At 40.1% G+C, this 15,163-nt stretch overlaps 1 protein-coding gene across 3 annotated transcripts in view; it reads right to left on the bottom strand.

Moving 5' to 3' along the window:
• Positions 1 to 15,163, bottom strand: part of ASH1L (ASH1 like histone lysine methyltransferase) — an 85,391-nt gene that overhangs the window by 69,913 nt on the left and 315 nt on the right. For all 3 annotated transcript variants that reach the window (XM_025212658.1, XM_014523332.2, XM_014523333.2), the window contains exon 2: positions 11,493 to 12,013. In XM_025212658.1, coding sequence (XP_025068443.1) covers positions 11,493 to 11,912 — 420 coding nt within the window. In that variant the 5' untranslated portion in view covers positions 11,913 to 12,013. The remainder of the gene's footprint in view (positions 1 to 11,492; positions 12,014 to 15,163) is intronic.

The following is a 15,163-nucleotide window of genomic DNA, read 5'->3' as shown; positions in this document are numbered from 1 at the left end:
TATATATATATATATATTTTTTTTTTTTAAAAGATAGATTATATTTAGTGTTCACAAAAATTAGTGTTCACTAACAAGACCAAGCTGAACAATTAACTGAATAATAAAGTAATACCAAGAAGCCCCACCTGATATCAGATTATATGGAGTTAGACTCTGCACACTATCCCGAGTGTGGACAGGCAATGAGTAAACCAGTGATTTCCAAAAGAGGTCATGGCCATTATGAGTGGGGACACAAGTGCCACAGACACTGAATTACCCTGATGGGCTCAGATGAGAAGTGGGGTCACACTCAGTCATGAAATAGCTGGCAGTTGGGTTGCAGCTCAAAAAGACTGGGAACCACTAGTGTAAAGTTATTCACATGCAGCTTTAGTCTGTTCTCATCAAATTTGTCCCACAACTCTTCCTACTATTGCAGCCAGGGGCTCTCTCCAAAGTAGACTGTTAAACATGCTAAAATATGCCAAACTGTGTTGGTCTGTGAAAAGGAAAACGTATAATATAATAAACAATCATTACTTTCAGTTATAGCTCAAACATATTTAAAATCCAAGTTTTCTGAGCTAAAATGCTATGGTAAACCAGTGTTACAGGCGTATAGGTTGTAGCCATGTTGGTCTAAGGACATAGGCAGACAAACCAAAGCATTCCTATGAGAGTGTTTCAAAAGATTAATCTTTGCCTTTAAAGAATCTTCATCTTTTAAGTGCAACTCCCATCAGAAACTTTTGAAACACACTGGACAAAATAACTTCTACAAGGGCATAGGGATGCAACAGACTGTTGTCCCTTATAACTGTTAGGCAATTAACTGTACAGGCCTTTGTAAACTTATGTCATCTACTTGTTTGAGGGTTAAGTCTAATAGGCAGAGTGAAAGATATTAGCACCAAATCCATGTAGTGTTATAACCTTCTGCAAATTAAATTAATAAGAAAACTGCTTTTTCTACTGTACTTAATAGCAAGCAATTTTATATTCAACATAGTTTACAAAAAAATTAACCAAGCTGGTCAAATAGCAGAAGGAAGTTGAATATACTGAACAAATAACACCAGAATTCATTTGCAGTTATTTCTCAAATAGCATCTAGAAAGCTCTGGAGCTGCTCAACTACAATATAAAAATATTTGTTGAATAAGTTGTTGTATGAATGAGCAGCACTGCTAGAATATTAACACTATTCTTTTTAAGCAGCTTTAGTTACTTCATCCTTTTGTTAGACCTTCTTTCCTTCCTGGCTTTACTCTCAGTTTTCTATGGTTTTCAGGGACAAAACATTTTTTAAAACTCGGAGCTTAACTTTGGGTTTCCCTGTTCATGGAAAGTCAATGGGATGTGCCTTAAATTGTTTAGGCACTTTGAAAAATCCCACTGTTAAGACACCAAAACATGGATTTGGGAAGCCTAATTTCTGGGTCCCAAATTTAGAAGATGTGGGCTACTGGTCTATTTACTCTTTTCTTTTTCTCCCCACTCAATACAGTTCTTTCTTCCCTCTTCCTTACACTGCATATTCCATCTCCCCATCATATATTTTTCTGTTTCTCTTTTCTTCTCCCATATTTCTCAGAGTGTTGAACATCTCTAACCTACTATCAATAAGCCCACTTTTTGAAATTTTACTAGACATTAAAAGACCATCTGCCCAGGGACAAGGCCAAGACCAAGATGAAGCAGTTTCTGTCATCCCAAGCTTCTGGGAAAGAATCTAAGTTAGGTACAGGTCCCTGGATCCTGCTCAATTCGCATCATCATTTTAAAAAACTATGGTAGGTAACAGTGATAATTACTGAAGGCCTTCCCACCTCAACCAGCTCTTCTCAAACATGATAATCACCTTCTTCCAACTCTAGGCTCTCTTGTTTTCTTCAAAAGTGGTCTCAGCTACTCAAACCCTTCCCCCAACTGTTTCTGAATGCCTCTGTATGGGATGTGGAAGCACTGTGTTGGCACATACCACAAGGCAGAAACAGTAAAGCTGCTTTAGTGCAGTACTCTGCAACAGCCAATCAGCTTTAGAATGGAGAGCTTAGTGCAGTAATCCATACAGGCCAATGACATGGATATTCTGCTTCTGGTTCAAGAGCTTGTTCGTTAGTCTCACTACAGTCCTGTCTTACAATGTACAGGTGTACCCTCTGAATTCTGGTCTCAATGCATAGTTAGTTCTAGTGCCTCTGTCACTGCTCAACTTTGAAAGCTCCAAGTAGTATGCGAATGAAACAGCAGAAAGACTTGTTTAGAATGAGAAGATTCAGAAAAATAGCACTGCATTAGTTTAAGCTCAGATAACATTTGAAAGCTCCTTCCCACATAATAAGCACAGGTATTCTCTTTCTCAAATCAGGCACTAAATTTGGGCCAGTATCTAAATAAGTAAAAGACATGCTTTCAGAAAAATGCAGACACAGCAAATCCTGGACTGGATAAAAGACCCAGATCTTGTATCTTAATTTGTTTTTAAATAAACGGAAGTTCTACAGAAGGTGAAGACACTCTTTTCCTTCCACTTCTGAGCAAATGAATTTGTAAAGCCCATTGAAAATAACTGGCAGTTATATAGAAAACAAACTAAAACCACTACTGAAGTTAAACACAGGAAGCTGAAAAAAAAATCTGTATTTTGGCCTACAACTTCAGTGAACAAGTACCATTCCTAGTGAAGGGCAAATATTTAGATTTTTTTCAGAAAGTCACTTTACTATAGGGACTGTGAATGGAAGCAAATCGGTTTAATGAACAATTTTGGAGAACCAATTTTATTTTGCCAATTGGATACTAAAACCCCACCCAAGCCCAATAAATGGGTACATCTCAATGAGAACATTTTGTTTCTCAGAGACTATTGCATCAACAGGCTGCTGCTGTATTTACAAGGCATATGAGAGGCAACATTTATAAAGTGGATCAGTTGAACAACTGTTTGTTTACTACATTCTGAAATATTAAGTAATTGAAGGTTGGTGGTATTAAGTGACTTTTCTAAATAAAAATAAGTTATTCATATGCTGTTGTCCAACTATCAGATTAATTTACAGATGCATTTAACCAATCAACTGGACTGCAAAAGCAATATATTGCTACCTTTTCCCATTATAAGTTACTAAGAGCTCAGCAATCAAAACATTTAATGTGCCTCAGGCTTTTTTGCAGTAATAGTATCAAATGTACAAAGAAAGCTAAGAGTGAAAATTATAAAGCAATTCTGGTATTCAAAAAAATGATAATGACCACTAAATGTTCCTGGATGAGTGGGAAATTGCTAAGGCTTTTGGCCAACACTTTACTTCATTGGTTTCACCATCCAAGGAGTTCTCCTTCCACTGAGGAAGATATCACATTAGCATTACAACAATCACCTAAATTTTATTGTTATTAATTTCTTACAACATCCAATACTATTTGACAGCAGCCAAAAGTAGTACATTGCCAAGGAAACACATGGGCTCTGCCTTGAAGTGCTTCCAATCTGATTAAACACGCAATGGGGCTGGGGAAGGAAAGACGAGGACAAGAATTACAATAAAAAGTCCAACTGCACTGGGAGCATTGCAGTCATCTTAATGGACTTTAGTCGCTCTGTTTGAAGTTGTTTTAAACTGTTTATATTATAAAAACAGGGACGGCACCTGGACTGAAATGGAACAACTGCCAGTGGCAATACAGAAAGTACAGGGAAAAGGTCCTGATTTCACATTCTTCTAGCATCAGTAGTTCAAGTTCCTTCAGCTGTTTCGGGGCAGAAGATGGCAACCCCCACCCCGCCATAAGCTGAGCTCAGCTGCCTGATTTAAAAAGAGGAGATTCTCAGAAAGCTGCTGACAGCCCTTTGACTTTGGAATTCAAGGCTGATGCACACAAAGTAAAATTATTTTCAAATACTGCCCCAAAGCTTTGCTTTTGTTAGCTTCTTAGAGTATATGTAATTTCTACAGTTCCAATTCTAATTTATTTTTACTCAGTCAGGCTCATATTCCATTTTGGCCAAGCACTTGGCTGCTGATCCAACTTCAAACTACCTCCGGGCTGGGTCAACACTGAGAATTTTAGGGATGTCTCCTACCATTCATCTACTATCAGTGCAATTCTGGCAGTGCTAGCCATGGTATGATTGCCAGCCACAGGTTTTAAGTGTCATCTAACACAGCTCAAAGTAGGGGAAACAATAGATCAGTATAAATATGCTTGTGTCCAGACTGTGCTAGAGTTCAGATCTTGACTAACGTTTTCACTAATCTACACTAAAATTTTCAGTGTAGGGCAGGCCCCTGCAATTGAATGTTGTTTTCAACAATGCTCATTGCCTGTGGTCCCAGGAGTGACTCCAGAAATTAAACAAGTTTCCCCCAAATGAAAGGTTGTTGATTAAAATAATTTTTAAAGACACCTGTGGCCAGGTCTCTCCAGCCCCAGATGTTTCAGAGGGATGATGTCTTTAGCTCCTCTCTGTTACTAACTTTGAAGTTGTTAGTGCTAAAAGGTTTTTTTTAGTTTTGAAAAAAGTTTGGCTCAGAGCCCAGCTTGTCTATGGCAGCCATAATCTTGCGTAAATTGTGGCTAGGGCTTCACACTTCAGATGAACTTTTTCCTGTTGTATAAACAAAAGAGACAGCTGAGAGGGCAGCCAATATCTGTCCTACAGCCTCAAAGGTACAGCAAGATGCCACTCTTCTCCAACACAATATCTTCTGTTGAAGCATGTTTGCTTAAATGGAAAGGGAATGAACTTCACTTCCCTTGCACTGAACAACCATGACATTGTAAGGTGTACTTTTATCCATGTTTATCCACAGCCCTACACTGTATATCCATCCTCTTGCTTTCACTTTGTTTCTGCTGCTCCAAGCTGGTCTATATGCAGCTGAATAGGCATTTTTCTTTCTTTTGATGTGGTACAATAGGTTCAACAGCTCTGCACTGTGGTTTGCTTTTGACAGACGCGCACAGGATTCTATCAACGGAGGAAATAACTGCTCAAGAATTCCCCCTGCTCTACCTTTCAAATGAAGACATTTTAAAATGACCAAAAATCATCAATTTATTAATAAGATTTGGGAATAAGCAGCACTGACCAAACTCACAATTGTTTCTGGGAAGCAATGCCTCATCCAGTATGTGCTTATAACATATACCTCTGTTTGGCAGGTGTAGTCACGTATGGGCACATGCTCATAGCTACATTTATTTCAATACTGGTAAAAAGTGCTAAAATCATCTTCTTGGCTACATTATGAAACTAGACATCGAAATGAAACGTCAAAGTTTTGCCTTTATATTTATTTGCAGGCAAAATCATCAGAATTATCAAGTGTGTTCACCTTTGTGTGGACCTTGAATGGTTCGCACTAAAGCCAAAATGCTCAAAAAGGGGCCACCAACCAAGTGCAGGATGTCAAGTTTAGCCCCCATAAGTAGAGGTGCCCAAAGCAAGCAGATATTCTGAAAATATCTGCTGGTAACAATGTACTCTGCTGAGCAGAAAGTTTTTACATTCCTGGGAATTACTAGCAAGCAACAATCCATATTACATATTCTTTACACTTGTATGCTTTTGCTCCACTTGTTCTTTGTACTACATATCATATGATACAAACAAATGTTCTGAATAAGCACACTAAATGTTGCCATCAACATACTCTGCAAAACTTCTCAAATACCATGTGAAAGTATCTCTAAGCTAAATTATTCATACACATGTGTCACATACTCCTGTTTCAGAGTCAGTCTTAACTAGCTACCATAACCAAATAGGAAAAAAGTGTCATATTTTTGTTCAAGAGGAAGTGAGCTTTCTTCAAAGAATGAAATGATTTCATGCTTTTCCCCCCTAAATTACCACAAAGGCTGGAAAAGCTAAAATGAGGAACTCTTTTCAGGTTTGCCACCTTTTGCTTGTGAATTTTTCAGCAGCTAGCTGTGATTTCATCAGCAAAATTTCCTGCAGTGTTCACCTATTCAACCAAGGACAATAAAGGAGCCACAAAATATCTTCACTCAGCAGTTTAACAGAGAAACAACAAGGCAGAAGAACACAGGCAGGTTCCATTCTGTTTCACTGTTTTAACCATGAACATTACAGAGGTATACCAATAATTTTTTCAAACAATTGTTTGTTGAGCAGTGAGTTAGTCTGCATAAGTATTATGCAAGCAAGTAATATGTTTTGAGGGAGAAATTCTAAGCATGAAACTCATTATTTTCATTAAATCCATTCATCTTTCACAAAAATCTGAATCACCTTTGGAGAATCTGACTGAAATCTCACTGCCCAAGTTCCCAAACTGATTTCATGGGCAAACTGAACTGAGACACATAACATGGTAAGAAATGCAATTTTTCTTAAGAAGGATTCTAATTTTCCTGAAGAGGCTAACAAGAGAGCATTTCATCTCCTTCTCTGTGGTCCCTGTTGATCAGCTGAGCACATGACAAGGACTAAATTCCCCTTCAATTTCAGCTTCCTCTTTCTGCAGAGTACAGGTATTTTGGAATGTGGCAAAGTGCCTTTACCTTTTTGTAGAAAGAAAAGGAGTTGTAGGTATTCAGTGTTCACTTTCATTTTCTGAAGCATAGCTACAAAGGGAAAAGGTATTACTGTATTTCACCACAGAGACTGCAGAAATTGCTCAGACATCAAACCCATTATTTATCTGAAATCATGCTGAGCGTTTATTTTAAAAGGTGCATTTGAACCATCTTGCTAGAAATACCATGAGACAGAAAAGCAGACCATTCTAATCCAGTCGAAATGCCAAAACATGAAACGGGAGTGGGGACTGTGCATAGTAAAACTCATTTAAAAATAGTGTTCAGTACAGTTTTTCATATATGTAGGGACTTACCTAAATTGCAGCAGAAGTTTGCTGCATAGCAATGCCTTTAATGTCACTTTTTTCGTCACACAACCTGCCCCTGTTGTGTGGCCAAGGCAAAAACCACAACATTATGTACCTCTCAGCCACTCAGTGGGGCGGGGGGAAACTGGCAAAAAAAGTGAGATTAAAGGCGCCACTGCACCGCAAACTTCTACTGTAATTTATGTAGGTTCCTAAGTATATGAGATTTAAAATGAACTATTTTTGGTCAGTGGTGAGCAAAATTGTAGGGGAAAATTATATCAATACTTTTCTCTAGGCCATACATTCAGGTACATCATCAGCCAAATGGCTTTGGCAACTCTGCAATGTAATTGCAGCAGCAAGAGAAAAATATAAAAAAAATGAAAATTATTTGAAAAAAGTGAGAGAGAGTTTAATACAGTTAGTGTAGGCCAAGATGACTATTTCAATCATATACTTTGTGCTATAAAAGAGGTCAGAAAACTCACTTGATAACTTCAGCATCAAGCCTGTATTTCTTGTCCGAGCTACACACTACTACATTTTTTAAAAAGCTACGCGGTACTTAAATGAAAAGATTAAATGATAGGGAATCCACTGCATGAGTGGTTAAATTCCAGTGTTTAATTAAGTCCATTGTTAAAAACTGCCAGAAAGTTAGCTATATTTTTATGTAGTGAAATAGCCTGCTTGTTCCAATGACTCTGAGAAGTACAGCAGTAGTTTTAGAGATAGTGATGCTCCAACTGATCAAAAGGAGAAAGCAAACAAAGCATGTCAAACCATCCTCCAAATTGGGGGTTGAACACTAGGCCAAAAACCCAACCTTATTAAAATGCTAAGTAATAGATATTTTGTAATAATTATTCTGTTTCAGTCAACAGCAGAAAAATGAGAACAGCAGATTCCTGGTCATGCCCTAAGCAACATCCAATGGTATACGAAAGATTTAGACTCAGGCCATTAACAATTTATGCCTCATTTCAAGCCTGAATTTGCCTAGATTTGGCTCCCAAACACTAAATCTCTCATTATGCCTTTTTCTGCTACATTAAAGAACCATCTATTCTCATAAATTTCCTTCCTCTGTAGGTACCTTTAGACAATGATAAAGTTAGCCTTTCAACCAATTATCAGAAAGCATCTGGCAGATTTAGATTTCCCCATCTCACTCTCTTGATTGGGATTAGTCCAGAAAAGGCAAACATAATTTCTCTTTCAGATACACTAAGGCTCCCTCTACATGTGCACGGCAGAAGGCATGACTGTGGGATCGCACATTAGATCCCACTGTACCTTATTGCCAGTGCAGGGGGACCCCAACCACAGGACTCAGAGTCAGCAGCTGTTGGGGCTGAGTCCCCTTACCTGCTGAGCCTTCTGCACCCCTACAGCCTCGAATCCTATCAGCTAAAACCCTGCTATACAGGCAAATTAAAATGCAACAGCAACCAGCTATAAAGTTAATACATATTTTTGAGGTCTAACTTTATATCTGAATGGTGTTTTTTATGGTGCAACTGCTACTTTGCATGTGTAGCTGGTCTTAAGGTAACTGCACAGCTAACAAGTTAATTGTGTCATACCTGTTATGTGTAGAGGTAGCCTAAGAGGCACTCTAGTCTCAAAGGTAAAAAAAAAAAGACGACATGGAAAGTTAAACTGAAATAAGGGTTTTGAACTGAATGAAAACAAACAGGCGATTCCTCTTTTGCTTCTTTTTAATTAATAAAATCTAAAAGAGTAGCAGTGGCTCTTTTTATATACAAAACCACATACAGCAGGGTTCAAAATCTGTACAGCCTGAAAAATTATATGATTTTTGAAGAATTTGATCAACAAGAAATTGATACGCAATTATGAGGAAATGTAATTTTTAAAATCAGACTGTGTACAATTCTTGGGGGTCATCTGCTTAATTCAAGTTACCAGAATTTTGTAAAAAGATAATTTTGTTAAAAGATCTGGCACTCCTACAGCTTCAGCTAGAGCAGTAGTGCTCAACCTTTTTAGACTCAAGGCACACCTCATCAGATTCAGAGCATAGCTCCTTAGACTCAAGGCACACCCTTGGAAGAGATCAGCTCTTCATTTTCACTGTTTTTTTTGGCTAAGGAAACCCAACATAGTCATCACTAACGAAGAGGCCAAGAAGGTCGTGATCGTGGACGTAACCATCCCCTTCGAGAACCGGCACCAAACCTTCACCGATGCCCGGGCTCGCAAGTGGGAGAAGTATGCCCCGCTGGCCAACATCCTGAGGGGCCTTGGCTACGACGTGACGGTCAACGCGCTCATCGTGGGCATGCTTGGAGCCTGGGACCCCAGCAACGAGAGCGTCCTGCGTGCCTGCTGCATCTCCCACCACTATGCCAAGCTGATGCGCTGCCTCATGGTGTCTGACACCATCTGCTGGTCCTGGGACATCTACGTGGAACACATCACAGGCAACCGCCAGCACTCCCACCCCACCAGACGAACCGCCGCCAGACCGGACCCAGGGGGGACCGCCTGAACCCCCTCCTCTGCACCAGTTGGACCTTCACTTTGAGAGGGTTCTTCAGCAATGGACGATTCCACTCCACCCGAAGAGGACCCCCGCGATGAGACTCCATATGGGCTGAGACACTTTTCTTCGAACCACTTCTTCCACCATTGTGGACCATTGTAACGGGATTGTGTGTATCTATCTTCTTTATCTCTCAGCGTCGTCTTTATCTGAAATCACTGGGTTTTTCTGGTGAATCGTGTTTGGATGTTTACACACCTAATAGTGCTAATACTGCTCTAGTGTGGCACTGTAGATCCTTAGAAGGATCTCGCAGCACCCTGGTTAAGAATCACTGAATTAAGGTGCAAGAGTTATCTTCAATATCTCTGATAAAAAACTTTCAAACAACACAAAGAAAAATCTATAGCTGATATTCCTGATATTACTAAAATAAAATAAACAGAATTCTTTTTTAAAGAAAGCTTTCAGACCTTAAATCCATCACAGAAACACAACAAGCACATATTTCTCAAGGCTTTTGTTTCTGCTTGCCTACTAGTTCAGGAAAATAATACTGTCTCATAACAGAAAGGTTATCTTTGCAACCAGAAGGTTTAGGAATAAAACTTTTTTTATATAAAAGTTTTAAATATATTTACATATGGGTAAAAAAAATGTTTAAACCTCTTAAGATAGGTCTGCTTAAACTAAGAAGTGGGGAATCTGTTCTCCATTATCAGCGTCCTGCCTGGTTCATTATCCTCACTTGTCTGTCCAATCCAATATTTGGACAGTAAGCTCTGTGTTTACTATGTACAGCAGACAGCAGAAAAACAGACCTTTGTCATTACATGATCAGTGAATCATCATTTCGCCACCTTTTGTATGTGGACTCTACAAACATTGCCAAACGTGTGTTTATGCAGGCAGCTGTGTTGGAAAAGTTGCAGGCTTGGGAAATGGAGTAGCCTTCCATTTTGGGAACCTCTGACATCCAGAGCCATATGGCAAGAAGAGAGACTCGCACTAAAGGGGGAACTGACTGACAGGGGTAGGCATGGTATCCTCTAAGGACAGCGACCTTTTTGTAGCGGTAAGCCAAGCTGACCTGGCTTAGGTGCAAGGCAGGTTAGTGTTAGGCCCTGGTCACTGCTGTTTCTCCCGGATGTTTGGCAGCGGTGCAATGAAGGTAAACCCCGGCCAGCCAGCTGCAATATAATACAAACAAAGCCCCCCACCACTTAGCTGTGGCACAGGGCAGCTGAAGCTCCCAAAGTCCACCAGCCTGCAGACCCTAGGTTGTCAACCCTGTCTTAGGACAAACTGCCTGGGGGCTGCCATATCAAGTGACGGCAGTTATAGAATAAATCCTGGGGAAGCACAAGGAGAGAGGTGGAGAGCTAGAAGGATTCAGGAATAAAGGAAGATGGGTTTTCAAGAACAGTTGGTTGGGAGCAGGGATTTTCAGCCTTAACTCAATAAAGCACAATGGTAACTTTAAGCTTTGGCTTCCACAGGATTTAGATGCATGTTAAATACTTTGCTGAATCAAGGCCTTAGGTAGTAAACACGGACAATGTAAAAGGGCATAGATGGGTAGCAAGGGAAATGGTTAGCAGCAAGGCATTAACGCAACTATTAAGTAGCAGTATAAATCCATCTATGATAGTGATGTTATAAATACATCATGTTAGTTCAAATAGAGGGAAGAGCAAACTTCCATGTAAGAGACTAAAAATCATTTTGATACTGTTCAAGTACTTTCCTCAGGTTATCCATTTAGGATGCAATACGCTTTGTCAAAGTCAATTAAGAAGTGGAAGAACAAAATGAATTTTCTGCCAACGTTAACAGACAGTCCAGTTAAGTTATGAAGCCAGAATCTTCATTGTGGATGATAACATACAGAGCAGTCTAAATAGAGCATGATCTTGCAGTGAAGACAAAAAAACCTTTTAGATTTGTAAGCTAACTCAGACCATAAACTTATCAATGGATATGTACCATGAATTCTGGGAGAGACTGCTTTTTTTTATTGTAACTGCACTTTAGAAGGCTGTATTACATTTTCTGTAGGTATGTAATTTGGCCAACAGTGCATGCAACCTGTTTTAGAATAATGTGGAAATTAAAAAATGTTTCATACTACTCACTTGTTTTGAAGGACAGTGTTCATTCTTTTCATCTGTCATCTTCCCACTTTTTGGTGCCCTTCTGGGTTGCTTGATGGTGGTTTTTATGGCAGGCCGGCACACATAATTCTCAAGATTCTTTGGGGGTTTTTTAGTTCTCTTAGCTTGAAGACCAATTTTCAATTTTAAATTTCCCTCTGAAAAGTTTGTTTCCTTCACTGAAAATTGTTGCTGTTCATCAGTCAAGCCCTCATTCTTTCCAGCCTCACTGTTGGTCCCCTCTTGGTTCTTCTTTTCTTCTTCTTCTTCCCTAGTGCAACTTTCTAGCTCTGCTTCTCTTTTGCCTGCCACTGTGCCTGTATTTACTGCAGACGGGCTCTTCTCAGAAAACCCTTCGGAATCAGAACCCAAACCTAACATAGCAGTATTCAGAGGGTCCATCACAAGTGCGGTATATACCTTCAGGGAATTTTAGAGAAGATTTACACGGATAAGTTCCACAGGAAAATGTCTTCTACAATTTGCATCCAGCATTTTTTACACTGTAAGAAAGCAGGAAAAAGAATAAATTGCCTATTTAGGTGAAGAAAATAAATCTTGTTAAAACAAAAACATTTTATCTTAAATAACCAAAAAGAAAACTTAGCAAGTTTATTTCTAAACAGTAAGTTACAAACAACAAACATAAGAATCATGCAGTTGTCATGCCAACACTGTGAGCCCTACCCTGATTCGTAAAAGAAACCTAGCAATTCTTTTTTTGTAAGGCCATACATCTTTAAGTACTGACTGATAAAATTAATCTGATTACTGATGTGACAGTGCTTCTAGATTGTCTGTCAGTTGCATTTACTTCCATGTTGTAACAGTGCAAAACAAGCGCACACTTATCCAAAAATGTCTCTAAACAACGTTTTTAAACACCCTTTTTACTGCCCCCCCCGAATTATATATTACTTTTAACTTGTTTCCAGTTTGAGGAAGCTCAAATCATTCATTTGAAAACCCCCCAACTATAATTATAATTGGAGATAACCAGTTTCCTGCACTCTCCTCTACCTAAGTTTCAACAGAAATAGCTAATAAAACATCTCTACTCAGCAACCACAAATTCACTAAAGATCAGTACAGCCAGTACAGAGGCTCTGAAGTATCTACTCTGAAGTAGAGAGATCTCCAACTGTGTTCTACTATACTGTTATGGAATAATTATTTCCCAGTAGGGTCTAGTATATCTTTCTACTTATATATAGGGCCTGGTTTAAATCCTGATTTTGCATTTTTCATAAAAATCACAAAGTTTTAAGCGATTTTCATGAAAAATGCAATTTGCACATGTGACTGCCTAAGCCTCAGGGGGGCTGACCCCCGGAATTTCCTTTCAAATAGCCCCTCCACTTCCCAGTACCACCAAGATGGCACTGGGTAGGGGAGGGGCTGTTTGAGAGGAAGCTCAGGGGGGCTTAGCCCTGCCAAGGCTCAGGCAGACCTGCTGCTAGACACTTAGGTGAGGCACCCAGCGTGGGCAGGTTCCTTCCACCTGGCAGCCTACTCCTCGGGAGCCATGGGGGTGCCCGAGCTGCTGTGCAGCACCTAGTCCCTACCCCATTCTCCATGCTAGTGCGCAGCTTGCCCTCCACCTGCTGCCCACCGCCATGGTTCTGCCCGCCGCCACCTTTTGAGGGGTCCTGCTCTGCCGCTACCATTATCATCACCACTATCACTGCAGGGAGGAGGCAGGTGGAGAGACACTGCACCAGAGCTGCCTCTAACACCCACCCCCAGGCCTCCTGCTGCCTGGCGATGGGCACACTGCCAGGTGAGTCTTGGTAGAAAGACTCAATACAAGTTTGCAGTATGATGCAGCTGCACAAAAGGCAAATGTGGTCTTGGAATGCAGCAATAGAAGCGTCAGGTGCAAGATGTGGGAAGTGACTGTGCCTCTCTACTCTGCACTGGTTGGGCTTCATCTGGAAGACTGTGTGCAGTTCTGGGATCCACACTGTAAAAGGGACATAGAGAAGCTAGAGAAGGTTCCAGGGTGGCAACAAAGAGGATAAAGGGCTTGGAAAGCAAGTCATACGAGGAGAGGCTGAAGGTACTAGGCGTATTCAAGAAAAGGTGCTTAAGAGTAGACTTGATAGCAATCTTCAAATACTTGAAGGGCTGCCGTAAGGAAGAGAGAAAACCCCCTTTTTTTTCTTGGGGCAGAGAGTAGGATGCAGACTAACGGCCTGAAGTTGCAGCAAAATAGGTTTAGATTGGATATCAGGAAAAACTTCTTTACTTTTAGAACAGCGAAGCATGGAATAGACACCTAGGGAAGTTGTGCATTTTCCATCACTGGCAGTGTTCCAGAAGAGGCTGGACAGCCATTAGTTGGGGATGATCTAGGCATTGCTATACCTACCTTCTAATGGGGGGACTTCCCATGCTCCTGAGCTGGTAGAACTGGGAGGGAATTCCACCCCCACTCAACCCCCCTTGCTGTTACACATGTTAGAGGCACTGGGTGTCAGCTGCAGCCAAGGCTGGGGATTTTAATGGGTGTACCAATGCTCCTGTTGGGACTTAACCCTGGATGTTCCTGGCTAGACAGTCTTGCCTCTCCACTCAGGTTAGACTGATTGGCATGTCTGGGGTCAGGAAGAAATTTTACCATGACCAAACTGGTACAGCCTGTGGTGGGTTTTGCCTTTCTCTGTAGCAGGGGGGCATGGCCCTCTTCCTGGGATTTACTGAGCATTTAAACTACCCCTGCAGGATCAGGATGTTCGCTGCCATGGTCCCCTTTATCTGTGGCAGGTTAGGATGTTATGTCTTGTGTTGCATCAGAGTTGACAGAGCAGTGTTACTAAGAGGTTAGATTGTGGAACAGTATAGGATGGTTTGTATAGTGATGATCCTGCCTCAGGCAAGGAGTTGGACTAGATGACTTACTGAAATCTCTTCCGGCCATACTTCTCTATGATTCTATGAATGGAATAAAATTGATGGCAGAATTAAAACATAGTGGTCCCTTATGCCACAGGTGATCAAAACCTGACTACATTCGTTGAGCATAAAGAGAGTAAAGTCCAATAAATAAGTGTGTACATATTTCAAAAAGCCCAATATTTATTATACAAAGCTAAAAATAATTATGAGCATAGATTGAATTTAAGTAGAAAAAATATGAAAGATAATTAGTAAAAGTTTAAGAGTATTTTAGATTGAAAGAAAGTCACAAACTAACAACTGAGAAAAAAGGCTTCACAGGTTAAAAATAAAAAACCATGGTTTAGAGAAGTGCAAGTAATTAAAGGAAAAAATATATAGGTAGCAAATGGAAAAGTGGGGAAGTGATAACAATTGATACAAACCATAACATGAGAACAGTGGAAATCTGGTAAGGGAAGCAAGAGGACACACAGAAGTCTGCAGTTGGAAGGGTTAAAAACTATAAACTTTATCAGGAACAAAAATAATCCTAACAATTGTATTGGTGAATTACTATTAACTGAAATGATAACAATATCAATAATAATACAGAAAAGGCAGAAGTACTAAAAGAATACTTCTGCCCTAAATCTAGGCAGTGGGAGAGAGGGGCACTGTATTTGTATCAAAAAGCTAGTAACAGTAGATAACTGCAAAATGAGTAACTCCAGAAAGCTTGCATCCCAGCTTTAAGAGAGCTGCAAGGGCGGGGC

This window comes from Alligator sinensis, unplaced genomic scaffold, assembly GCF_000455745.1.
Source record: "Alligator sinensis unplaced genomic scaffold, ASM45574v1 scaffold1165_1, whole genome shotgun sequence".
Classification (NCBI taxonomy): Eukaryota; Metazoa; Chordata; order Crocodylia; family Alligatoridae; genus Alligator; species Alligator sinensis.
The sequence above is the reverse complement of the archived record's forward strand: the minus strand, read 5'-3'. Positions and strand labels throughout refer to the sequence as shown.